Here is a 27,090-nt window from a genome sequence, read left to right as displayed (position 1 = left end):
CAGGTCCATGTGGAGAAACATCCAGTCATCACTTAATGTTGTGGCGCAGGCTTCACAGTTTGGTGGTACTCTGAGGAAGCCTGGTTTCTATAGTCCTTATATAGTGGATTCATCCTTTGGTGGGATCTTTTTTGTAAAACATTTCTGTTTTTAATAAAACTTGAGTTTTAGTTGGGCACATGTTGACAAGAAATGGATTAAAGCTGTGACACAATACCAACCTTCCTTGGTTCTTAGACACATGGGTGTTATTGTAATGCTGGGAATGCCCCCCCCCCCAAGAACCCGGTTGACCTTTGGGGTCTCGGGCTCATGCCCAGGGGCTGCTCTTTGTTGGCAGCTGTTGACCTTTCTCTCTTGTCACTCCGGCCACTTCTGCTCCTTGTAGCTTTGTGACCTCTCATGCTCTGTGTTGTTGCCTCTTACTCTTTATGAGTCCTATCCTGTGTTAGTAACTTTTGACTCTGAAGTCAAATTTCCTAGTTTTTTTTTTGTTAGAACTTCTCTGTGGGTGAATTGACTCCACCTTCCACAAGGACTCCACCTTCCAACAGGTAATCTTGTCATTTGTGGGGTAGGGAGACACTGTTCATTTAGGGGTTTGTTGAACTATGTGTCCTACATAGGTTTGCTGCTGTTGTTAAATTGCACAGACCAACAGATTAGAGCCACAGGTTTTCATGAGGGTTAGCTTGTGGCTATGAATTGTTGGAAGAGATTTGTTTCCTCTTCCTGTTCTCCCAACAACAAGGACAAGTCAGGCACCTTTCCTTGGTGTCTTCCTGTAGAACTGGATTATATCTTGGCCAAAGTAGACTGAAAAGAAAGAGGAAGAACGAGGGGCACCTGACTTCTAAGAGCACCTGCACTCACAACCATAAATACTCACAATCAACACACATACACACAATTAAAAATGGTAAAAATAAATTATTTAAAGATAATGTTATGATCAGATGAATCTCAGCTCTCAGGAGGCTGGGACATTGGGACCCAGCAACCAGGCCAGCTTGTGTTCTCTGGGAGAAGAAAGTTGAAGAGTAGAGATAAAAGCAGAGAGTTAGGGAGGAGGCAGTGGGCAGGACAAGAACAGAGCAGGGCAGCGGCCCACCACGCTGACGTTGGGTGTTGAGCAAAGGAGGAAAGATGTGTATGGGAGGGAGTGAATGCTCATCTGTTGGATTCTGGTTCCATTCTTTTTAGTATTTGTGATCCCGGAAGGGTCTCCTTGTTGGAGTTCCTTTGCCTGATGCTGCTCACTCCTTGGGCATCTGGCTGTCACTTCTGGGTCTTCCTCTAGGACAGTGGGTTATAGATACTGGTCAAGTCCTGGGCCGCATTTCACATATGGTTCTCCCATCCTTTAGGAGTCCCTTTGCATGTGCTGGCTGGCCCTGTACTCTGAGATCCTGCCTTCCATAGAATTTCAGCTCCAGGGCGATTGCTGTGTGTGTGTGTGGTGTTACAAGTCATCGATTTTCTTTGATTGCTTAGGAAGGAAGAAGAGGTGTGCTAGGAGTGGACTTCCTGACTAGTTTCTGTAAACTAGTATTTAGTTACCTGGTTAAAAGCTGCCCGTCTTCAACTGTCACTCTTTGTTTTTTATATTAGTGTTGATTTGCTGTGATAAAGGATGCCTATATGATTGGACGTTATAGAAATACTGTAAATCCTGAGATTTGTGGCTTTCATTTTACAGGGCGCCAATGCCTCGGCATTAGAGAAAGAGATTGGTCCAGAACAGTTTCCGGTCAACGAGCACTATTTTGGATTAGTCAATGTAAGTATCGAAGGTACACTGGATGAGTGATCTTCATCAGTCTTTCATTAAAGAACACCCATTCATTTGTGCTCTTAGACTCCATGCTGGGACCGTGTATTTAGGGTTTAAATTTTCCTGTAGTTGAAAGGAGGTAAAGCTGCCTGAGGTTTTAAGCCTCTCAGGACAGTTTCTAAATTGTCGGCTTAATTTTCCCAATTCTGGCAAAAATTTCCTCATAGCCCAAGTTTGACTTATACCTAGACGAATGATGGCTTGTTCCTGTTTGAGTCTAGCAGACGTGTTCAGGCGTCACTGCAGCCACGCAGATGCCTCCCGCAAGCACAGCCGCTGTGTGTCTGTCCTTAAAGCCCGTGAGAACCCTGGAGTTTAACCAGATGTGTTTATTTACACAACTGAAACTCAACAAATTTAAAACAAAAACAAAAAACAAACCCTTGATATTGTTTTCCTAGTTCTCACTCTCATGGACATTTTGGTCTTGGTGGTAGCTAAGTACATAAAAATACATTTGATAGTGAAAGTATAAAATCTAAAATCCAACATGAAACTCTGCAGTCCCACCTGGAAGGGCGGCTGCTCTATCTATAGAACTTCATGGAATTGTATTGTCTTCAGCTGGTTAATTTGGAGGTGTGACTTCTTTTTCCTCTAAGGGATATCCAAAACCCTTAGCTGGTGTAATTTTGAACAGTGATTATGCTTCTCTTGAAGTTACGTAGCAGTCAGGTCAGGATGAATAGGAGGATCTGATGGGAAGAGACCATTGAATTAATTGGATGGAAGGAAATACAGCTTGTAGCTTTCATGTCCCATTTTTTCTACAAACCTTGCCACTTGCCGGGCGGTGGTGGCGTACTCCTTTAATCCCAGCACTCGGGAGGCAGAGGCAGACGGATCTCTGTGAGTTGGAGGCTGGGCTGGACTGACAGCCTCCAAAACAATACAGAGAAACCCCGTCTTGTAAAACCAAAAAAACAAAAAACCTTGCCACTTCTGAGGGGCTTTGGGATCCGAGGGCTCCGGTGGCTGTGAGTCTTGCTTAGACTCTAGTGGCTCTTCTCTGAGATTTACACTTTTCACCCTCTTCTGTGCTTTAACCTTTTCTGTCCAGCTTTTAGTTTTCAGCTCTCTCTGCTTCTCTTGTTAGCTTGCCACTTGTTTATTTTTAGAATTCTCACACTGCTTACTCATAGGTATCCCTTAAATACCAAGATTGGCTCAACGCTCTTGAGACAAACACCCACACTTGGTGTACAACTGTCCTTCCCTAAAGCATGAGTTTCTGTCTCTCAGTGTATGTGATTAAGTCTGTATAAAACTCCAGCTAAACAGACCAGTGTTGACCTTGGGGGTGGTGACTCAGAGATGAGTATTTGAAGTAATTTTTCTTGTTCCTGTAACTCAGGTGTCAAGCAGGCAGCACTGCAAACAATACTGCATCCTTGGAGCTGTTTTGGAAACGCTGGAGGGGTGGGATGTAGCTGGGTGGTAGAGTCCTTTGCAGCATGCTCAAGGCCCTGCATTCTATGCTTCTGAACTGCAAGGGGGCTGGGGGAGGAGAGAAGACACTTAGGGTTTTGTTTGAAGGAGAGACATGTTTGTTCTTTCCATCAGCCTGTAACTAGCTGCGTTTCCAGACTTAATTGCTTTTACAAAAAGAATATATTGGAAGAATTGCTAGCAGACCTGCCTTATGGGAGTCATTTTTGGGTTATGAATAGTAGGGCCACCAACAAGCAAGCAGTTGTCTGTAGGAATCAAGTACTTTGTTGTTTGTAATACAAGGAGATAACCACATTTCAATTAGCCTACCAGTTTTAAAAAAGATTTATTTATTATGTATACTGCTGCCTGCATGCATCCCTGCAAGCCAGAAGAGGGCACCAGATCTCGTTACAGATGGTTGTGAGCCACCATGTAGGTGCTGGGAATTGAACTCAGGACCTCTGGAAGACCAGCTAGTGTTTAAAAATCTGTTCAAAAAATTTTACTAACTAAATTGTTTCAAAGCATTGTTCTGAGCTGTGATGGTGGTTGTGTATTGTGCATTTGTGGTGCTCACCGGGGTCAACAGGCTTCTCAGAGCGTCTTCATGGTGAAGGGTGTGCTCAGTAGAGCTGCCTGGAAAGGGTTGTTTCTTCCTGCATGTCTGAGACCTCCCATGTTTGTATGCCTGGCCATGTGGTCCTCACATCCTCACTCTTCAGTAGGTTGAGCTCAGAGATTCCATTGTGAGGCTTCTGTGGAGCGGAATTAACACAGAGGGCTATGAGGCTAAGAGCACTGACTGCTCTTGTAGAGGGAGCTGGATTTGCTTCCCAGCACATGGTGGCTCACAACCATCTGTAACTGCAGTCCCAGGAGATCATACGCCCTCTTCTGGCATCCCTGGGCACTGCATGGATGCGGTACATGGATGGGTGCAGGCGAAGCACCCATGCGCATAAAATAAAAATAAATAAAATCCCCAAAAGTATTAAAAGTTATGATTGCCTTCCTAGACTGTTTGAGCTGAGTGTTCAGAGCAAGGCCTGGTGTGGAGAAGAGAGAATAAAGTGGGTTATGGCCTGGATTAGCTGATGGTGTTCTGTCTGTTTTCTTGTAAATTGATTTTATTCTTGTGCCTCACTTCACCTGGCAGCCACAGCCTGCTTGAAGGTTACACCTCAGAGATGCCAGAGATTTTTCTGGTCAAAGAAATACAGCCTGTGGATCCTAGCTAGGCTGTCAGGTGTCCTGTCTACCCACTAATTGAGGAGACAGGTGTGGTCAGCTGCTGGACAGGTGTGGGGAAAGGGAGTTGGCTCCCACAGGGAGAACAGGGCAGTAGAGTACCGGTGGGAGTGAGCAACCAGTGTCTGAAAGATTCATTAACAACCTTTGGAGAGAGGCTGGGTCACTTAAACTAGGGCTGGCTGCTTGAAGAAGGTAATTTTCGTAGTGGTCAGGGAGATGGCTGAATGGATAAAGGTGCTGCTAGCCATACACACACAGGCCTGCATACACAAAAACAATAATATAAATTTTAAAAAGTATTTTAGGGGCTGGAGCATTTGACTCCTGACATCCATGTCAGTTGGCTCTTGGTCACCTGTAACTCCAGTTCCAGGGGATCTGACTCCCTGTTCTAAGTGTTGGTGCACCAGCATACACATAATAAATATCACACAGACACATAAATAAAAATAAAACTTAAAGAGTTTTTAAAGCCAGGAGTGGTGGCACACACTTTCAATCCCAGTGTCTGGAGGCAGAGGCAGGTGGATCTTTATGAATTTGAGGCCATTCTAGTCTGTAGTGAGTTTCAGGACAGCCAGGACTATGCAGTGAGAACTTGTCTCAATCCCCTGCCCCCAAAAGGAAGAAGGTTATTAATTATTATGAAGATTGAATATTAACCTATTGTCAAGAAAGAATTTTGACTGAGTTTTCCTTAATGGAACTGATTAACGTTAAGGAAAAGAACATTGTCCAGTAGCAGGGCTTGGGGCTGGGTACGTGTTAACTGCTGCACTGTATTCAGAAGATGGTGAGGCTGTGTTGACACAGTGGGAGCCTGTGCTGATAGTTTTATGTCACCTTGACACAAGCTAAAGTCCCTGGAGAGGAGGGAGCCTCAGTTAAGGAATTGTTGTAAGATCAGGATGTAGGCAAGCCTGTAGGGCATTTTCTTAATTAGTGATTGATGAGGGAGGACCCAGTCCATTGTGGCCGGGGCACCCCTGGACTGGGGGCCTGGGTTCTATAGAAAGCAAGTTGAACAAGCCATGAGAAGCAAGCCAATAGGCAGCCCCCCTCCATGACCTCGCAGCAACCCCTGTCTCTAGGTTCCTGCCCTGTTTGGGTTCTTGCTCCAAATTCCTTCAGTGATGGACTATGATGTGGAAGTATAAGCCAAATAAACCCTTTCCTCCCCAAGTTGTTTTTGGTCATGGTGTTTTCACAGCAACAAATGTAACCTTGACATAGGGCCTAACATAGTCTTCTCTATGCATGTACATATTACAGATGCCCTTTGGTTTCTCAGCCTGTACCGTTGCTGCTTGTAGTTTTACAGTGAGTCTTCTTTGTCTTAACTTTTCTGATGTAACTATGAGGTGATGTATTTTGCTTTTATCTTATTTCTGTGGAAGTTCTCAAATTCCTCTGTTAAGGGCATCCAAGTGCTTGGTATTATTGTCCATATCATGGATGTTGTATCTTTTCAGTTGCCAGCACCAGAGTGTGCTGATTGTTAGATTCCATGGTTGTGGTAGAGATTCTACTTTAATTAAAAATGATTCTTAGTGGCGTATGTGCTGCAGGTGCACTTTGTTGGGAGATAGGCAGACTATTGAGTAGCCATCCTGGGAAGTCTTTATTTCACAGCATCTTTCTGAAGCCAGTGCTTGGCTCTGTGTGCCGAGCAGGTGTGAAGATGGCCAGTTACATGTTCTCAAAGGCCTTCATATCTTTTTCTCAGATTTCTTTAAAAGACGTGCGAATCTTAGTGGATCTGCGGGTTTCTATTTGCTCAGTCTCTTGGAAGAAGAGAATGTGAACAGGAGGTTTGCTGTGGCCAGGCTTGAGCTTTTTTTCTCTGGAACTGCAGGCCACGCCTGGTTCTGCCTAGCGGCTAACTCCACACAGATTCTGTATTTGCTTTCAGTTTAACACAGGAGGACCCCATTTACCTCCGAGAGGGAGAGGGAGAGGGAGAAGGAGAGAGAGAGGGAGAGGGAGAGGGAGGTCTTTGTGAAACCACCTGTTCACTCTGTAAGACAGTGTCCCCGTGCTGTCTGAAGGGAGAAAGTAGAAGTTGAGTAGCACAGCAGCGCATTCCCACGACCAGCAAGAGGTGACTCCATTGTTGAGGACAGACTGCGGCCTTCTCTAGAGGGTTCTCAGCCTTGGTGGTTGTTAGACTGTCTCTTCCATGGCCAGCATTCCCAGCCAGCTTGGTTTTTAGCTTTTGTTTGTGCTTGGTATGTAGCACCTGAGAGATGTTGGTAGAAAAAATCTTACTTTATTACATTTCTTGGAAGAGTTTTGGTGAAGTGTTTTTTGTTGTTGTTGGTTTTGAGACAGGGTTCTTCTGTGTGGCCCTGGCTGTTCTAGACCTGGCTCTGTAGACCAGGCTGGGCCTCAAATTCACAGATCACAGAGATCTGCCTGCCTCTGCCTCTGGAGTGCTGGTATTAGAGGCATGTGCCACACCTAGCTTGTGAATTATACTTTTAAAAGCATGAAATATAGAATGCTTACATGTAACGATTGTTAGTAATCATGGGAATTTAGAAGAGACGACTGTGCCGTGTCTGCCTCGGCCAGGTTCTTTCTCCACAGCTGCACTCTGTTTAACGGAGCCCTCTTTCCTCTTGTAGTTTGGGAATACCTGCTACTGCAACTCAGTTCTGCAAGCACTTTATTTCTGTCGTCCATTTCGGGAAAAAGTTCTAGCATACAAGAGCCAGCCCAGAAAAAAGGAGAACCTTCTCACGTGCCTGGCAGACCTCTTCCATAGCATCGCCACCCAGAAGAAGAAGGTTGGCGTGATCCCGCCCAAGAAATTCATCACACGGTTGCGAAAAGAAAATGGTAATTCTCCTAGTTCCCGTGTACTATTGCTCATGTGTCCTTGGAAGGTAAGGTAGAGCACACTGTGACTCAGGTATTTATGAATGTGGTCTCTTCATGCCTCACATTGTGGTAGCTGTTTTATTAGTGACTTCCCTGTTACTGTGAAAGAGTACTTTGACAGAAATAAGCTAGGGGAGAAAGAAAGAGTTTGTTAGGATTTACAGTTCCAGAGAGGAGTGTAGTCCATACTGTCAGGAAGGCATGGCAGCAGGAGCAGGAAGGGGCTGCCTGGCAGAGAGGTCATATTTCAACCTTACATAGGAGAGAGAAAGAACAAGATGTAGGGCCAGATTGTAAAAGTTCCCATCTTCCCCAGTATCTGCTGCCTGTAGGAAGGCTCCACTCACTTCCTGATGGTTCTGGAACCTTCCGTACAGCCATCAGTAGTGGGAGCCAAGCCTTTAAACCTTTGGCCTGGGGGAAGTGGGGTAGCAGAGATGTAGGGTTTGGATCTTCAGGGGTGTAGCTCAGTAATGATTGATGGAGGTGTGGTCGTTGTTACTCAGATAAAATCCCATGTGCCAGGGAGTGAGAAACCCATTCTCATTTTTGCATTCTTGACACTTCTGTTTGTGGCCAGCCTGCACAACATGAGATCCTATTCCCAACTTCCACACCCACAAAGCAAAACAAAGCACATTTTCCATAGAATGCGATTCTTTAGTTGCACATAGCTTTCCTATGTTAATTAGTTTTTAAAACCATCTTAGGTAGAGAGTACATTGCTCTTTGGGGAAAGACTGTTTGTATAACCCGTACTTTTTATTTAATAATGATTCTATGATTTCTCTCACTTTGGCCACAAAAAAAAAAATCATAGAAGTTGAGACTATTGGGGTTTAGAATTGGTAAATATTTATCCTCATTTCTAAAAATAACTACTGAGAAGCCCCTTTCTTATTTGAGATATTTTAATTTAATTTTACAAGAAATAGCCCCCCCCCAAAAAAAAGCTGGGTGTTGGTGGCGCAAGCCTTTAATCCCAGCACTCGGGAGGCCTAGAGACAGGTGGGTCTCTGTGACTTAGAGACCAGCCTGATCTAAAAGCTAGTTCCAGAACAGCCTCCAAAGCTACAGAGAAACTCTGTCTCAAGAAACCAAAAAACAAAACAAAAAGATTGGTATTGAATATGCTAATGTTCATTGAGTGAACTGAAATGAGCCTAGTAAGTGCTATTTCCTGACATAAGGAGCCCCACCTGAATGACACAGCTAGAGAGATCATGACCTCACAGAACATTCTGCACACAGACCACATTTTCTCTTCTGAGAGCTGTTTGCTAGCTTAGATTCCAGATGTGCGTGGAGTTTTCTGTTTTTGAGAAACTTAAGCCAGACACTCAGGAGGCAGAGGCAGGTGGATCTCTGTGAGTTCAAGGCCAGCCTGGTCTACAGAGCGAGTTCCAGGACAGTCAGGGCTGCACAGTCAAACTTTGTCTCAAAAGAGAAAAAAGAATCTCAGATCAAACTTCTGAAATGTGGATTAAGCTAATGGGATTTTGTTCTTCTTGTCTGTATGGACGGTCACCGCTGGAAGTGTATCTGGTGGGAAGCTTTTGTGCGTGGTGAAGAGCCATCTTTTCTTGGTAACTGCTTTAGAGATGTGCACTGTGCTCCTGTGGTTTGCACAGAGCCCGTGTCATTTTCCATGTATGGAGTATTATGCTTTTTATTGACTTGTAACATTGATTGCCTGTGCTTTTTAAATGCGTGATTTGTTTTACCTAAATGTTGATTGACTCACGTTGGATACAGGCCCAGCAAGCTGAGTGCACATACACACATGTACGAGCACATGGGTGCGTGTGCGCCACTCGAAAGCACACACTTACTTTCCCTGTGCAGTGCTGAGTCGTGGATCCAAAGCTTATGCCAGCCACTCAGCTGTGGCCCTGAAGTTAGTGTTTTGACTATCCTATGCAATTATATACTTGAAGACTTTTTATGTATATTTGCCAAAACCTGAGACATTTTAATAGTGTTTTTTAAAATAACGTTTTGTAAAGTTTTTCATATTTAGGCAGAGTAAAGTGATAAAGCAACAGACCTATTAAATGCATGTTTCAGTGAAATGGATGCAGAATAACTTTACAACAAATTTGGCTTCTTGTAAGTTTTCTCAGCTTCAGAAATAAATTTTCTAGAAAAGAGTTCTTATTACTTGACATTGGTGGTATCTGTAAATATGTTTTGGAATACATTAATATTTACCTCAGGCAAATCTCTTTGAGATTTGCATGTGAGAGTACACAGATCAAAGCGGGTTGACTGAATTATCCATTGCATGTTTTCCTCTGCTATTCAGATCTTTGGAAACATGTCACTCATGTCAGTATTGGTGGGAGCCCATTGTTGGGCTGTCCTGCCTGACTTAGCCTCTTATGTGTGTTGGAAGCGGCCTGCATTTTCAGCACATACTCATCCAGATTGTGTCACGCCCTCTGCTTTACATTGCTTATTGTTTTGGTATTCGGGGAAAGAACCGACCTTTTCTATTCATAAGCAAGTCTCTTTTTTAAGTGTTAACTCCTGATATCTCCCCAAGCATAAGTGCTTCCTGAAGTAGTGCGACTGCCCCAGCTCCACAGTTTGCTGTCTTTGATGACAGGTTGGACACTAGGTAACTGTTTGCATTGGTTACTACATACTGATTTCCTCTATGGAAATGCTGGGGATCTAGAAGTCTCCAGGGGTCTGACCATCCACGGGGGGAGGACAGGTGCCAACAGCTATGTATCAGTGTGACTTTGCTCTGGAGGGGAGACAGTGATGGCACAGAAGCCTGAGTGGCCTTGTAGGTATAGCTATAGTGTTGGGAAGACCCCTGGCCAAGGCTATTAAAGACTTGTTGAAGCCTAGGGTAAATGTGACAGAAGCTTAAAAAACAAGGTACAGATGCACTGGAGGATAGCCAGAAAGTTCACTTGGCAAGAGTATGGTGCCATGAAGACCATTAGATACAGGACAGGGCTCAGAGCTTGGAGAGCCATCAGAGCCATACATCCCATTTTCATTATGGGAAAGTCCCTATATGGGCTGGCACGGGCAGGCAGCGTATGGAACGAGGGGTGGGGGTTTGAGGAAGTCAGAGGCTGCTGCAGTCGAGGAAGATGAGCCCATCTGGCTGATGCTACATCCTTTAGGCTGACCATTATTACTGTGGAGTAAATAAAGCACAGGTCAGTAGTGATGGGACTGATTGTTAACTCATGCTTACTGTCAACTGAACAATTGGTGGGCATTGAGGTGGGTTTGAGACCCTATTGGTAGCTTCATGCTCTGGCTCTGTGAACCTTAGCAATATATGCTATATATAAAACGTGTGTATGTGTGTATGTAAAATATATTTTGAGTTGCTATGAGCCGTATTTCCTTTTTGCATATCCTCGTGGCATATTGAACACCTGTCTTTTGTTCATTGTTCATTCATTCATTCAAAACATGTTAAACACATCCAGGATGCTGCAGCCAGTGTGCTGGTGTGCAGCTGTGGCTGAGCTAAGGGTCTTGGTTCTTAAGGAACCTGCATGTGAAGAGCACTTTCTCAGGTGCTGTGGAGTGCTGACAGTCATGTGTGCCCATAAAACAGGAATACATGTAGTTAAGCCTGGTGTGCTTTAACAGAGCAGATACCAGTTGTGTGCAAACGACACCTGTTAGAAAGACCTGAGTAAACTTCTCTTACTTCATCCGGTTCTGTTTCACTCTAAGACCAGCACGGCATGCTTTATGAAAGCTGAGCTGTTTCAGTATTAAGAAAACAGCCACTGTAAGCAGTATTATTCTTTTGAGTTAATGTTGCAGCTGTTTGGGGACTTTAGTAGCTTCTTTTCATACATTATTTAATAATGAAAGTGTCTGTCTCTCCCACTAGACTGTCAGTCCCATGATGGAGGGAACCCATTTGTTTTTCCTTGCCATTGTATTCCCAGCACATAATCCAGTTCCTGGCACATAGTAGGTGCTTACTAAATATTTGTTGAATAAGTGGATAAATGAATGAACTTGTTTAATTTACTGAAGCCATTTTCAAGTCCATTTTTCCCATTGTAGTATTAGTAGAGTAGAAGACCACCTGTTAGAAAACCAGTGTTTCAAAGTGAAACACTGTGTAGTCCTGCGACCCTCCCCTCCCGCTCATGTGTTGGTATTCGTGTAATCATACGGGTACCTTTAACACTGTAAGTAGTCTTCTTTCAGGCACTGCAAGACCCTGGCACATTGGCATAACATTTACGGAAAACACACTGCAGTAAAAGTTGAGAGGTTGCTGCTCTTCTGTGTCATTCATAAAGACTCAAGATATTTACTGTATCTCTGTGGATCTGAAGTCACTGTTGTGATCCCCTTCCCTCCCCCAAAAGATTTTAATTAAAACTCATTTGCATTTTTTTCATTTTTGATAGAACACAGCAGTTGTTTTGAAGAGCATGCATATATGTGAAGGTGGTTTTTAAGGGGAAAATTACAATGTTCTAGACGGTGGCATTGATCCAGCATTGTGCTGCCCACTGTAGTGAATTAATCATCCCTAGCTCGTAACTAGGTCCCCAGCTGTTCTTAGAAACCTTCCTGAGTCCCTTCCCTTCCCCTCAGCCCTGCTATGTTACTTCTCCCCCCTCCCTTTTTTTTTTTTTTCATCTCCTCTGAAGCCTAGACTGGCCTTGAACTCTATAACTCAGGATGGCATCAGACTCACTATGCTCCAACCTCTTGGGTGTCAAGATCACAGGTGTCCAGCGCTCTCAGGCCATTTCTGATTTTCTTAAGTCCTTTTATCAGTGTTTTTTTTTCTTTTTGTCTCCAATGGTTTTTCAAGACAGGGTTTCTCTGTAGCTTTGGAGCCTGTCGTGGAACTCACTCTGTAGATCAGACTGGCCTCGAACTCTCAGAGGTTTACCTGCCTCTGCCTCTTGAGTGCTGGGATTAAAGGTGTGCACTGCCACCAGGTTTGTTTGTTTTAAAGAAAACCAGTTTCACCTAAGGAAGTGACCTATAGACACTGAGATATTAAAGTTACTGTGGATGTTGGGGTGGTCTATGAGTCAGGCCACCAGTAGATTGGGAGAAGTTGGTATATAGTGTCAGTAAAAGGGTCACAGCTCTCCACACAGCTGGATCTTGATGCTTTTCCTTTGGTAGAGGATTCTGATACTCAAGCAAGAGCAGTAAGTTAGAGATGATAGCTGCAGGCTGGGAAACAGCCAAGGTAGATGAGATGCAGCTCCTAGAAGCGGCAGGAAGGGTGGACAGTGAAGGGAGCCCAGCATTAGGACATAGTACATCAGTAAAGGGCAGGGGACTCAGAGAGAGCAAAGCCATCAGTGCTTTTGGTGATGGAGGGGTGCCTTTTGCACAGAAAGTTGCATTTTATTGTTCAGTATACAATCAGTGTGCTGGATAGTTCAAGAGAATCTACAGGAAGACTAAAAGCTCCCTAGGAACAACTGGATGTTTTTGTGTGCTCTTTGTGATGTCCAGATAGGAAGCTCAGGTTGGGTTTGATGGTGTCTAATGGAATCCATTACACTTAGCTTCCTTACTTACTGGCGTCCGGAAATGTAGCTACACTTGTTCACACAGACCTGTTTTCCCCATGACCATAGCAAGAACCATGCATGGTTTCAATAAGTCATCCATTCTTTTCATAGACATTTAGAATATTTTAGACTTCTGCTGTTAGAAATGGGTGTCCGTGCCTGGGCTTGCTTCATTGTATGGTATGGATTCACAGCTGCTGTGAGAGCTAGGTTGCATTCTGTTAGAACATGCCGTGCCGTTCCACCGTCACAGTTCCAGTGTTAGAGAGGGCCTCTCTCCGATCAAACCAACCAAGTCCTGTTTTTATTTTGCCAAAGTGATGGGCAAAATTGTTATTTCTGCGACTTTAATTTTTTCCTGCCAATTATTTGTTGAATATTGTTTGGGTTTCTGAGTTTTTAGTCTGCAGTACCTGTTCATCTCCTTTGTGTATTTTCTTTTACCTTTGCAAAGGAGACTTAGGAGTTGGTTTTACCTTTGTTCAAGGACACTCGGGATAATGATGTGCACTCCTCCTTTGCTGTCCCTTTGTTCCTGTTGTCTGTGTAGCTAGTGTTCCCTAACATCACTGACAGTAACCCTGCTCCCAGTCAGTGACCTTTGAGTACTTGCAGTGCCATGTCTCAGCACTCAGAATCTTCATACAGCCTCACGAGGTGGGTGCCCTAGCACCCCTGGTGTTAAGTGGACACCGTGGCTCAGAGGTGAAGGACGGTGCCATCAGTGTTGTATTTGGAGGCAGCGCCATGGTGCTATCAGATAGTCTCACTCCAGCAGCTGCACTTGCCACTGGTGCTTTGTAAAGGCCTTGGCTTTGGGAATGATCCCGAATGCATGACCGAGTTCATCTGTAGCTCTCCAGAGACATCATTTACATTGTTTCTGTCTTAAACATTCCCTACATTTCCCCCCCAAATAGATATTGTTATTTTTCCTTTGTGTGCTTGTGAGTGCGTGCGTGTGTGTGTGTGTGTGTGTGTGTGTGTGTGTGTGCGCGCGCCCGTTGAGGTGCTAGGAATTGACCTAGGGTTTCATGATGCTAGACAAGTGCTCTACCATTGAGCTACATTCCCAGCTCTGCATTTGCTTTAAAAGAAATAATTGTGGTCTTTCTTAATACTCTTCAGTTAGTAGGCCTGCTTTGTATATTGCTGGGGAGTGGAGTCGGGGGTGGAGTGGGTCTGGTTTGATTTGGTGTGGGGGAGGGGGGAGCTCTCTTTTTCCTGACAAGAAGACTTTATTTTCTCCAGTCCTTGTCAAATAAGGTCACTAGGCAAAGCAAGGCCAGAGCCTATTGACCTCAAAGAACTCGTGTGCACTCAGGATCCAAGGAGCAGGTGCCAAAGCCCAGCCCTTGATGTAACACTGCCAGTGTTTGTATCATGTCTACTTGTGGCTGCACAGGACATTCACGGAGCTCCAATATCTCTCAGAGTGATCATGTGGCCTAAGTGGATAATTCTTGGTGCCATATCCAAACTTGATTGCATGCAGTCACTTACCCACAGGAGTTTTGCAAAGCCTCAACCCTCTCCTACTGAATCAGACTCTCGAGGCCTGGTAATTCCCTTTAATAGAGTGGGCTCTTAGTGTAGACTTGGCCTCGCTAGTAAGGGTGCCGGGCTTCTGTTGACAAGTTTACCTTGGTGAAGTGTTTGTGGAAGAGCAGAGAGGGTGACGATCAGGGGCTTCTTGTCTTTCCCTTCTCATGGATCTGTTAGTGCTGCTTTTTAAAAGCCGTCATTCACCGAGTGGTGGCACACACTTTTAATCTCAGCACTCGGGAGGCAAAGGCAGGCGGATCTCTGTGAGTTCGAGGCCAGCCTGGTCTACAGACTGAGTGCCAGAACAGCCAGGACTGTTACATAGAGAAACCTTGTCTCAAAAAAAGTATTTATTCATCTTTATTTTCCTCTAATTCAGTCAGAAGTTTTAGATATAGAACTTGTCTATTTTCTTGTGAAGAAAAAAGAGTATAACATGTACTTCTAGTTCTGATAAAATATCAGATACACTTACTTTCCTGTTTTTATTTTTAGAGCTGTTTGACAACTACATGCAACAAGATGCCCATGAATTCTTAAATTATCTGCTTAATACAATTGCTGATATTCTACAAGAAGAAAGAAAGCAGGAAAAGCAAAATGGTCGCTTACGGAATGGTGATATGGACACTGAGGATAATAACAGCACACCAGACCCGACATGGGTCCATGAGATTTTTCAGGGAACATTAACTAATGAAACCAGGTGTCTTACTTGTGAAACTGTAAGTCCATCAGAACACTTGGTATGGAAAACAATGTACTTTGTGACACTAAAGTTTTCCTTGGAGAACAAGGGTGTGGGAGATGGATTTGAAATTGGAAATCTCTGAGGACACCTGAGTATTGGGTCCTTGTTGGTCTAAAGGCATTCTTTACCTAGCTGTACCAGGTGGGGAGTGTGTGATAATACAGAGTGCTCAATGCAGGTTGAACTTCTTGATTTTGCTTTAAAGTCATGTCATTGGAACTTTCCATAAGGTAAGATTATAGGGAATGTAAGGGTCACGGGCGCATTGTCATGAGTCTTAACCACGGGAACAGGTTCCGAGCCAAGCATGGTTTGATGATTTCATCAGTGTGGGACATTCTGGGTATACTACACAGTTAGGCACTCTGTTGGTCCCTCCATGTTGAGTCTGAATAGTATCGAAAGACATGCTCCACAGTAGTGTGGCGGCTGCCACTTAGCAGCCTTCTCTAGGGAATATGTGCTAGAGAACAGTAAAGGAGTGGAAAAGGAAGTCAACAGCCAGAGCCTACGGTGGGGCGAACACGGAAAGCGGGCGTGCGTTTAACCAAGCTGTGCCATGCTTCTGTGTGACTAGCAGCACAGTAAGCTTACTGAAACGTCATCTCAGTGCCCTATGCATGGCACACAATGATGAGATGGCCACAGTGTCACTGGGTGGTGGGGACTTCTCAGTCCTCTAATACTCTTACAGGGTCACAATGTGGCATGTGACTGAGTATTTATTTATTTCTCCTTTTATAGTTGGACACAGTGTCTGTTGTTGGAATAGAACAGTACTGTGTGCCCTCAAGGAGGGCAGTACCCTTTGATGGACACTTAGTGAAGATGAACCTTTGAATTGGTTGCCAAGAATGAGATAGCTCTGCACTAGGAAATAATTATATTCCTTTTCCTGAGTAACTCTTAGTGGTGGATCTTATCTGGGTCAGGGCAGAGGTGGATTTGGCAGCAGTCTGGAGATGCTCTGTGGCTAGAGAAAGGCCGGCTGTGGTGGGAGCCCTTTTCATTGCCTGAAGCAGCAGTTCCTCGCAGGACAATGTTTGATTGCTGGCTATACAGCGGTATTTCCATTGGAATAGTAGATATGGTCAGGGAATTGGACAGAGTTTTTTATGTTTATTATAGTAAATTTTAATCTGTTAGGAGTCATCAGTATATATGTATGCGGCACATACATATGCTTCTGTCTTCAGTGAAACAAAATAGTTACTTGTTGAGAAATATAGTAACAGGTGAGATTTATACTGTAGATTTGGGACCTCCAGAGGCCTCTGGGAAACTTGTGCAGTGCTCTGCCAGGCCTTTGAAGTCAGGTTTGTACCAGATGAGTAAGGATAGAGAAGAAACAGTCTAAGGAGAAAGTGATATCAGCCATCCTGTTTAAAGTGTTTGAATGTTTGTTCATGTTAACTCTTAAGGGTGGGTTCTGTTTTTCTCCTAGCGAGCTCTTCTGTGGCCTTTGAGAACTTCTTTAAACTAAGCCAGCAGTATGCATATTCACAACAAGTAACCATGTTCCTGCCCTTATCAGAATAAGCTAGCGGGGTGAAATCTGGGTTCTCCCCAGAGTGTGTAAATGTACATCGCTTCCTTTTGTGGTCTCACCCACATTTAAGCAGTAGTCCTGCCAGAAAGACGGTGAGGGGAGGGTGGTAGACGATTGTTAGGCTGGGAGTCTGACCCTCAAGATGCCTGGCAGGAACGAAGACTTCCCAACAACGTCCAGACAGGGATAGAGTAGAGGCAAGGATGACCTGCATAGGTCCTATCAGGAGTAAGTGTGCAGTGGGTCCCAAGGAGAGTGTCAGACGGGAGCCAGCTGCCCGCAGGAGCTAACTGGGGCAGACTGCCGCTTTAACCTTCTCTGAAGGTTACTCTGAATTCCTTGCCTTGCCTTTGTCCATTTTCCTCCTTAAAAGTGGATGTTCCCTGAGTTTCATTTTATGTCGGTTCTGCATCAGGAACATGGTGTTCCATGTTCGTTATCACACGTCCCAGTAAGTCCCATCTGGATGGATCTAGTCCACTGCAACTGGGCATGTTCAGAAGTGAAATGCTGCCTCACCAGTGACAGCCTGGCTTCCCAGCCACAGTGTGATACAGTGTACTTCACAAGCCACACCGCCCTGGGAAGCTGTGAAACTCATCTTCTGGGCCTCAGCCAGTGAGATGCTTAGAGGACTTTGATGTCTTCCCACACAGGAGATGTGACAGGTGGACACTGATTCACTACCTTTTAGGTACTCTAGACCAAATAATTGTCTTTTGAGTGTAAGGAGGAAGAATTTGTTAGTCTGTTGGTAGATACATTTAACCTGGCAGCTGGAAACTGTGGTTCCTGGCAATTGAAATAACTCCTGTATTTACAGATAAGCAGCAAAGATGAAGATTTTTTAGACCTTTCTGTTGACGTGGAACAAAACACATCAATTACTCACTGCTTAAGGTTTGTGTAAACGTATTTCTTTTGCAATTTAATATTTACTTTTGGCATAGAATATTAAGTGAATTTTTCCAAGTATACCTAACTTCAGTTCATTTGCATTTTTCACAGAGGTTTTAGTAACACAGAAACTCTGTGCAGTGAATATAAATACTACTGTGAAGAGTGCCGAAGCAAACAGGAAGCACACAAACGGTAATTTAGTGCCTAAGTTAGACTGTGTTATTGTTGTGTGTGCGCATGTGTGTGCAGTGGCACCATGGTTAGGCTGTAGTATTGTTGTGTGTGTGCATGTATGTGCAGTGGCACCATGATTAGGCTGTATTATTATGGTGAGTATGTGTACATATATGTACAATGGCACCATGGTTAGGCTGAATTATTATGGTGAGTGTGTGTGCAGTGGCACCATGGTTAGGCTGAATTATTATGGTGAGTGTGTGTGCAGTGGCACCATGGTTAGGCTGAATTATTATGGTGAGTGTGTGTGCAATGGCACCATGGTTAGGCTGTATTATTATGGTGAGTGTGTGTGCAATGGCACCATGATTAGGCTGTATTATTATGGTGAGTATGTGTACATATATGTACAATGGCACCATGGTTAGGCTGAATTATTATGGTGAGTGTGTGTGCAGTGGCACCATGGTTAGGCTGAATTATTATGGTGAGTGTGTGTGCAGTGGCACCATGGTTAGGCTGAATTATTATGGTGAGTGTGTGTGCAGTGGCACCATGGTTAGGCTGAATTATTATGGTGAGTGTGTGTGCAATGGCACCATGGTTAGGCTGTATTATTATGGTGTGTGTGCAATGGCACCATGGTTAGGCTGAATTATTATGGTGAGTGTGTGTGCAGTGGCACCATGGTTAGGCTGTATTATTATGGTGAGTGTGTGTGCAGTGGCACCATGGTTAGGCTGTATTATGGTGAGTGTGTGTGCATGTGTGTGCAATGGCACCATGGTTAGGCTGTATTATTATGGTGAGTGTGTGTGCAATGGCACTATGCACAGAGATCAGAAGACTGCATTCAGGAGTCTACTACCATCTAAGGATTGAACTTAGGTTTCAGGCTTGCATGGCAAGCACTTTTACCCACTGAACTATTTTGCCAACCTCTTTTGAAGTTATTTGAATGATTCTTTGGTCATAGATGTTGGGGGTAGTCTTTTCTATCTGAAAGTGATCTGCAGAAGTGTACATTGAATGCTCATTCTGTGTGTGAGTGAGTGAGTGAGTGAGTGTGTGTGTGTGTGTGTGTGTGTGTGTGTGTGTGTGTGTGTTTTGCAGGGTCTCACTATGTAGTCCTGACTGCCTTAGAACTCCCTGTGTAGACCAGGCTGTCTTCAAACTCAGATCTGCCTGCCTCTGCCTCCTGAGTGCTGGGATTACAGGAACTCAGGATACTGGGGATCCAAACTCAGGTTCTCATGCTTGCACAGTAAGCATCTTATCTGCTGATCCATCTCTCCATTCCCATATTCTTAATGTTAGTGTTAGCAATTAAGACTCAGTGAGAATTCCTAGATGAGCAATGCCCAGTCCGGAACCATGTATTATATCTATGATTCATGTCTCTAGTTTTTTGGCTTAGATGTCTTGGAAAGGAGACTTGCAGATATATATCTTGTTAAGTGTCACACAATTGTAGGATGTCTTGGTGTTTGAGTGTCCCTGTGCTTATGATTTTCTAGGACTTAGTACCTGGCATATAGGCATGCTCACAGCTAAGATTATCATGGAAAAAGATACAGAGCAAAGGGCAAAGCCAGGCAGGCTTCTAAGAGGCCCTGTTCCAGTGAAATGACACAGGACAGTGAATTTCCCCTCTCTGATGACATCATGGGAAACTCTTTGTGGCCTCCATGCCCAGGGTTCCTATATGTACTTGTCACATAGGCAAATGCCTCTGCTACCTTGCTCCAAATTCTGCGCTCTTAGAAGGGAAGCAGGCATTTAGAATAAATCATACTGATCAAGCAGTTGGGGCCCAGGGGGTAACTGACATGGGTGGGATTTGAGGTGCTCCTTAGCTCCCACGTTCCCAAGTGTCGCTTACTATACCACTCCTAGAGCCAGGCTTCTTAGGGATGGGCTGGCCATGCTGAGTTTGTTGGGGTGACTCCATGGGGCATGGCTGATGATTTAGGAAAACTTAAGTCCCTGGTCCCCTTGCTCAGCACGCAGGCAGTCCCTATGAAGAGTCTTTTTTTTGTCCCTGTAATTACAGTTCTTAGGGGGAAAGAACTGATAGGATTAATGGTAAGAGATGTGGTTAGGTTGAAGGTCCACTGCTTGCTGGACTCCATATCTGACACTGGCAGTGAGGCCAGGAACCAGAGACCAGGTCATGGGGGAAACCTGCTCCTACCACTCTGCTAAATGGGCATAGATAGCACTTTAGCTCAGTATAACTAGGCTCAAACACGTATTTACCAAACTGAGTAGCAATCAAAACAACACATTTTTGCCAATGAGAATTAGGATTGCGTATTCCTATAGTGTAAAAATTTTAGGGATCCATTGAACTCCTGGGAAGCATTTTCTATACCTTGCTGCTTGTGGAAATGTCTTCCCTGCACAGTGCTGTTAAGATGCCTGGAAAAGTGGTAGGTGAGACAGATCCATAGCTCGATTCATTTACTGTTTGAATCAGTGGCTGTGTTGTATGTTGTCCAGCTTTGTTGTGGGAGAGAATTGAACCCTGTCTGTTGAGAACGCCGTGCAGTGAGTGCACTTTTGCTGAGCATTGTCTCAGACGCAGTGATTTGGCTGGGATCCAGAAGTTGCCGTACCTCACAGCGCAGCGGACCGCCAGTGACGGCCCTCTTGGACAGTTGGCCTTAGGATGTGCTGTGGAGTTACTGGAGCCACTACTCAGTTAGTAGTTGCCAGTGGCCACACTCCACTTGTCCCCCAGGTCACAATCAGATCAAGAAGTGGGTCATTGCTGTTTCATAGAAGAAGAGAGGACAAATCACTGTTCTGCAGTGGTGAGAGGACCGGCTCTGGTGGCCGCTCTCAGCTGGTCACTGTCAGCTTCTGGGGCTGCATGGTGCTCTTCATGTCTGGGGCACTCAGCTCCTCTGTGAAGCTCCTTCACCCAGCACTGCGCTGTGCCCTCCTTAGCGGCTCCTGGGCCAGATGAGCCGCTCCTGTTGCCAGGTGTCTCTGCTGGGCTTTGATCTGTCTTGTACGCCAATAAGAAAACCTCTCACTTTTGCCTTTTGTTTAATAACAGTTCTATAGTATAAAGTAAATAAGTAAATCATTAGCAAAAAAGCATGAAGTGAGAAATGGTCTTTGAAATTTATGTTAATGGGAGCATATTTATTAGAATGTATTTCAGTATCAGAGTCACATTTTAACAGGGCCAAAAACGTCATTTCCTTTTGCAGCAGCTTCATGGGTTTTGTTTTGTTTTTTTAATCTCACAGTGAATGCTTTCTGAAATTCTGTCTTCATCTGTTTTTTAGGATGAAAGTGAAGAAACTACCTATGATTCTGGCTCTGCACCTGAAAAGGTTTAAGTATATGGACCAGCTTCATCGATACACAAAGCTTTCTTACCGGGTGGTTTTTCCTTTAGAACTTCGTCTGTTTAACACTTCAGGAGATGCCACCAATCCTGACAGGATGTACGACCTTGTGGCTGTCGTGGTTCACTGCGGAAGGTAAGCATGACTGGGGCATGGTCCTCATAGAGCAGAGCATGCTCAGAATGCTCATGGTGCCCGGGCAGGGCTCAGGGTAACACTGGAGACTTTTTTCTTTGAGTTTCTGCCTGTGTTTTCTGCATGTATGTTTGTGTGCCATGTGTGTGCCTGGTGCCCTCAGAGGCCCGAAGAGGGCATTCATCAGATCCACTAGAATTACAGATGGTCGAGAGCCAACATGTGCATGCTGAGAACTGAACCTGGGTCCTCTGCAGGAGCAGCCAGTGCTCTAACCACTGAGCAGTCTCTCTAGCCCCTCCCTAACACTTTTAGACAGAGTCTTTGCTGTGCAACTCAGTAACCTGAAATCTCAGTCCTCCCACGACCGTCTCCTGAGTGCTGGAATTACACTCTGTGTACCACACTTGACTGGACACCAACATTCTTCATTATTTTCAAGATCAATTTGTGTTAAAATAGGCTTTTGATATAGGTATCTTATCACTCTTCTTTAAAACCTTTATGTAATTTAAATTTATGCCTTCATTTTTGTTCTTGTTTAATCTATTAGTCTAAGGGTCCTCCCTCACAGCCTCTAGAATTTGGGCAGTCTACTGGTTTCTTTTACCTGTTTTGTTTTGGTATTGAATAGATTTTGCAGCCAAACTGTCCCTGTGTGTGATTAGGCGTGGCTGAAAGGAGCATTTAAAATGGCTTTGGGAACTGGCTTCGGAAGTTCTCAATTTATCTCCATGTACATTTATCATTTCCAGCCAGGCAGATTAGTCCTCAGCCCACTCTAACCCTCCTTTCCAACACAGTGTGTGTGCTTTCTGGATCCCTTTCTTGCAGGGCTGTTGTGATTTGGGGACTGGACCTCGAGTCTTACCCATGCCAAGTAACTGCCGTGCCACTGAGCTACATGCCTGAATCTTTAAGAGTCCTCCAGAGGACAGGAGTTAATTCCCAGCACCCATCTCAGGTCTCAGGAGATTCTCAGCTGCCTCTGATCAGCTCCAGGGCATCTAAAACTCTACTAGCCTATCCAGGGCACCTGCACTCAGGCTCACTAACACACACACACACTTTTTTTTTTTTAATTTGAAATTTGGGACAAGAATGTAATATGAATAACATTTTTAAAATGTTAACTCTTCTTTTTTCTTTTGTTTTAGTGGTCCCAATCGAGGCCATTATATTGCAATAGTTAAAAGTCATGATTTTTGGTTGTTGTTTGATGACGACATTGTAGAAGTAAGTAGCTTCTTTGCTTCTTTGGAGTTGTGCATTTTCCTCTTTACTTTTCCTTTCATAGCTTTTCCCTGTCATGTGGTTGGTGGTAGGTATTAGACAGTTGTTCAGAGCTTTCCATTGCATCTGAGCTCTGTTTCTTCCCCTGTTGTCCAAGCCTGGTGCTTGAGTAACCAGCCAGCCTTACATAGCCCAGAGTAAAGAGGGAAGACTTTCCGTCTGATTGTGTTCTTTTATAAAAATGTTCTTTTTCTTTAAGTGTTAAGCTATATAGCACAGTGCAGAAGTGTTAAACCAGTTATATTAGTTAGGTTTTATTGCTGTGATAAAACACCACGACCAAGGCACCTTATAGAAAAAGGAGTTTAATTGAGCTTATGGTTTCAGATGGTTACAGTCCATGACAGAAACAGAGGTCACATCGTGATCTGCATGCATGCAGGAGGCAGAGAGAGCACACTGTGAACAGGGAGAGTGTTTTAAAATTGCAAAGCCAACCTCCAGTGACACACCTCCTTCCATAAGGACACACCTCCTAATCCTTCCCACTCTGGTCCACCAACTAGAGACCAAGCATTCAAATATATAAGCTCATAGGGACCATGCTCACTCAAGCCACCACACCCATTATGAGCTTTTCTTTGCAAAGGCATACATGCTCAAATGTGTGCTTGCAGCCACCAGCCTGGTGAAACATGGTGAGTTTTCAGCACCTAGCAGGCTCCCCTGTTCCTCTTTGGCCAGCACAGTACTCCCTATCTCTGCCCTCCATCCCTTGGCACCTACTGTTTATATTTTTGCTGTGGTGGTTAATTTCCCCCTGTGCTTCACAGTGACTATGATTGGCACTTGTCCTTACTTTGCTGTGAGATTCATTCCCACAGTGCCCACTACTCCATGTGGCAGTAGTTCCTGCTTACTGCCTTGTGATTCATGGCCTTTTGTCAGTTACCAACTGCTATGAAACTTTCGAATGCTTGGATCCTCCTTGTACTGGTTCTTTATTGACAGACACTCTTGTTCTTGACTCTGCATTAAGCTAGACTGCTGGAGTTTGCCAATTCACATCCAAAATAGTTGACAGTGTGTTTCATATGGTTCCACTGACACTTGGAAGGGGAGGTGCTAGCTAATGGTAGCTGTTGTGTTCAGCTTTACAGTAAACACCTTTTCAGTAAAGGTGTTCCCAGTGAGATGGTAACACTTGTCAGCCTGTGGCTAAAACACTGTTTGTCCCGTCCTTAGAGACATCGGATCCTATTGTTTGTTGTAGTTTAACAGCATGGTTGTCAGAGCTGGATGTGCTAATGTTTGTGTTCTGCCTCAGAAAATAGATGCACAAGCTATTGAAGAATTCTACGGGTTGACGTCTGATATCTCCAAGAACTCGGAGTCTGGGTACATCCTTTTCTATCAGTCTCGGGACTGAAGGGAGCCACGGTGGAGGAGAGAGGCGTCTGCATGCTTCTCTGGTTGTTTCGGAAAGGATCAAGCTGATGTTCAAGAAGAGAGAGATGCAGGACGCTCAGGGCAGTAGCACACTTTGCATACAATAAAGCAAAGACTGTGGATTAACACGCCCTTCCCATCACAGTAGTTGAATTTTTGCTCAGGAATCATGCTGTCTGTGCAGTTCCACACAAGGAAGTGAAATCAGAGATAGCAGCTCCTCTTGTAAAGCAGCTGCCCGCTGCCGACACACTTTTCTGTTAACCGCACCAGTGGTGTTTTGAGTTCCTCGGGAGGGCAGCGGAAGACTTAGAATGTGCTAGGGAGATGGAGCGCACTGCTGCGCGCACTGCTGCTTACATTGCAGATGGGAGCGGCTGAGCAGTCTTTTCAGACATACTAGAAAGTACCTTTGGGCCCAACACTCGCAGTTGCCTTCCTGACGCACAGAGCTAGAGACATGGAGCCAGTGTCAGGAAGTCAAGGATACTCTGCTTCTCTGGAGAAGCGTGTGATAATGTACAGTGTATGTACACAGAGGGAACAGTTGGTCAGCAGTGGCTTCTTGGCTCCCCAAGGGGAAAGCCTGGCTTTGTAATGATCATTTTCCTTATTTATTTCATTAAACTGGTGGCGTCCGAGCATTACTGGAGTGCCGGTGAGTCTGTCAGCAGATCTGAGCATATCTCACTAGTTTGTCAGCAGAAGTAGTCCTGTTGTTTGTTTTTAAGGTGAACTGAAAATTCTAGCTGAAATCACTGAGATAATCATGAGATGATGGCAATGGATGGGTAGAGCCTGTCAGGAGGAACTACCCAAGACTGAACGTTTGCTCTTTGTCATAGTTTGTCCCTTGCTTTTGTAAGCTTTAATTTCAGTAAAGTAGAAATCTGTTGCTAGAATGATAAAGGGAACCCCAGTGTGATGCCAGCACAGTGTCGACCAGAACCCCCAACCTGCCCACAGCTGTGTTGCTTTTGGGTCCCCTTTTAGCCTTGGGAAGGACTGCTAGATCATCAGAACCCCAGCAGCCAGGGAGCAGCTAGAGCCGTTTGAAGGTTACATTTTGGTGAAGTAGACCAGTAATCTAGAAAAGAAGCCCCTCCCCCTCCTGGCCTTCCTTGCCCCTTTAGAATGGTGTTCAGAAGCTTGTGACACAGTGCAGGGAATTTCCGTGTACGTCCGAGCATCAAGTGGTATGGCAGTGGCTGAATGTAACTTGCAGAAAGCAATTGAAGACTCTAGTCAGCGTCACAGCAGCCAGGCTCTGGGTAGTTCGTCACATGGCACTCTTCATGCAGTAGGGTGGCCTGTTGATGAGCCCCTACTTTTCTAAAGTTATTTTACTCAAACTGTTGCCTGACAAGCAAACAGCAAAAAGAAGCGTTTTTGTGCTGCTATTATTAACATTTATTTTCTGTACCTTTGAGCTCAGGAAATGACTTCTATCTGTTTGTCCCATAAGCAGATTTGTAACAGGGTCCCTTAGCTAATCGGGCTTCGTAGACAAATGTGCTGGGAGAACAAGGTGACCTTTTGACAAACTCATTTTCTAGTTTCTGAAGCCTTCCCCTGGCTGGGGTTTGTGATCTGCCATCGCACAGAGAACACAACCAGGAGGGTGGCGGAGTCAGAGCTGCGAGAGCGCATCATACTGAGGGCTTAAACCAAACTGTGTTGGAAGTCAGAACTGTGTTGTTTTGTGGCTTTGTGTTCCAAGAAAAGGCATAAAGTATGGCTGAGCCCTCCAGGCTGCCTAGTGCAGCGCTATGTTGTCTGCTGGTACACAGTTCTCTGACTTTAAAACATACACAGGAAAAAGCCTAGTTAAGTTCCCAATTGCGGCAAGTTCTAGCATGGGTGCTGAGCTCCCAGGCTCCCGGCAGTCAGCCACGCCCTGCTCAGGTCTGCTCTGGACAGTTTACAGGGAAACGACTACTGGCTGTTGGCTCTAACTCTACTTTTTATTCTTAGTGCAGAGGGATCTAAGTAAACATTTTGAATTTTATCAGAAACTCAATAAACTTTAAAAACACACAGGGTTTGGGTTGGGGACTAGGAATGTCAGGTGTAGTAGGTGAAAAAGGAGACCCGCCTAGCACGCATTTTGAGGTGATTGTTCTTTGCCTGTGAGTATGATGAGGGCAGATGCAGGTTGTGAGTAAGGCTAGTTGCTGTGTAATTATGTACATGTTTGCTGGGGCAGCTGTCCCGAGTTTTGTATATTAGAACAGAAGTTTCTATGAATTATCGTAACTAAAAGTAAATATTCTAAGTTAAGCCCCACGTCTGAGGTGTGTGGCTTCCGTCACAGGAATTTTACCTTTAGAAGGTTACTTAAGACAGGAGCCACGTGGCTTAGGAGGGGCAAGGAAATGTGCTATAGTGGCCTTACGGCCTCAGCCATCAGTGTAGGGCTTCTTTCCTCGATGGCCGTAGGAAGACCTCACTTTCACATAGTCCTGATACTTTCTGTAAAGATGCTTTTCATTACAGGTTCTCTTCGTGAGGGATGTGGCTGGGAGCTGGGAGGCAAGGTGCTGGAGTCCTGACTCTCCAGTGAACGTAACTGTGTGACCTCGGGCAAGTCACTTAACCTCTCTGTGCTTCAGTCTCCCTCTTGTAAATGGGAGTAATACCTACCTCACAGGGTTGTTGTGGGGATTAATTAGAGAGAATGTCTGTAAAGCGTTTAAGGTTCTTGAAGAAGGCGCTATATAAATACAAAATAATATCTATTAAAGTTGGCTTATTTGTGCTTGTTGGTTTTTAAGTATATATTTTTTCTTTTTGCCCAAAGTGTATTTGGAATTAGAAGCATACATTTAGAACTTTCATTAGTCCTTTTGTGTGAGTTACAGCTTTTGTTACCCAGAGTCCCTAGAAAGCCACATGTGTATAAAACAGTGGTTTGTGGGCTCTCATTATGGAACACCCTGTCTGCTGTGTGTTCTCCAGCTCTGTGGCAGACTTCCCGAGTTGAGCATCTCATAAGGAAGAAAGACTTAGGGTCATGGTTCCAGGGGTCTCAGTTCATGGTTGTTGGC

General features: G+C 44.6%; 1 protein-coding gene across 4 annotated transcripts in view; it reads left to right on the top strand.

Annotated features, from left to right (window-relative positions):
* Usp12 (ubiquitin specific peptidase 12) overlaps positions 1-26,801 on the top strand; it is a 54,118-nt gene extending 27,317 nt beyond the window's left edge. For 2 of the 4 annotated variants that reach the window (XM_005083188.4, XM_040751373.1), the window contains exons 2-9: positions 1,700-1,780; positions 7,147-7,360; positions 14,983-15,212; positions 17,611-17,687; positions 17,796-17,879; positions 21,164-21,361; positions 22,519-22,597; positions 23,922-26,801. In XM_005083188.4, the coding sequence (XP_005083245.1) occupies positions 1,700-1,780; positions 7,147-7,360; positions 14,983-15,212; positions 17,611-17,687; positions 17,796-17,879; positions 21,164-21,361; positions 22,519-22,597; positions 23,922-24,023 (1,065 nt within the window). In that variant the 3' untranslated portion in view covers positions 24,024-26,801. Of the gene's footprint in view, positions 1-1,699; positions 1,781-7,146; positions 7,408-14,982; positions 15,213-17,610; positions 17,688-17,795; positions 17,880-21,163; positions 21,362-22,518; positions 22,598-23,921 lie in introns of those variants that run through there. The other 2 variants (XM_040751374.1, XM_021234726.2) reach the window with 2 other exon arrangements.
* Positions 26,802-27,090: the final 289 nt, after the last annotated feature.

This window comes from Mesocricetus auratus, unplaced genomic scaffold, assembly GCF_017639785.1.
Source record: "Mesocricetus auratus isolate SY011 unplaced genomic scaffold, BCM_Maur_2.0 Super-Scaffold_100008, whole genome shotgun sequence".
In the NCBI taxonomy this organism is placed as follows: Eukaryota; Metazoa; Chordata; class Mammalia; order Rodentia; family Cricetidae; genus Mesocricetus; species Mesocricetus auratus.
Note: the sequence above shows the minus strand (reverse complement) of the source record. Positions and strands in the feature narration are given on the sequence as shown.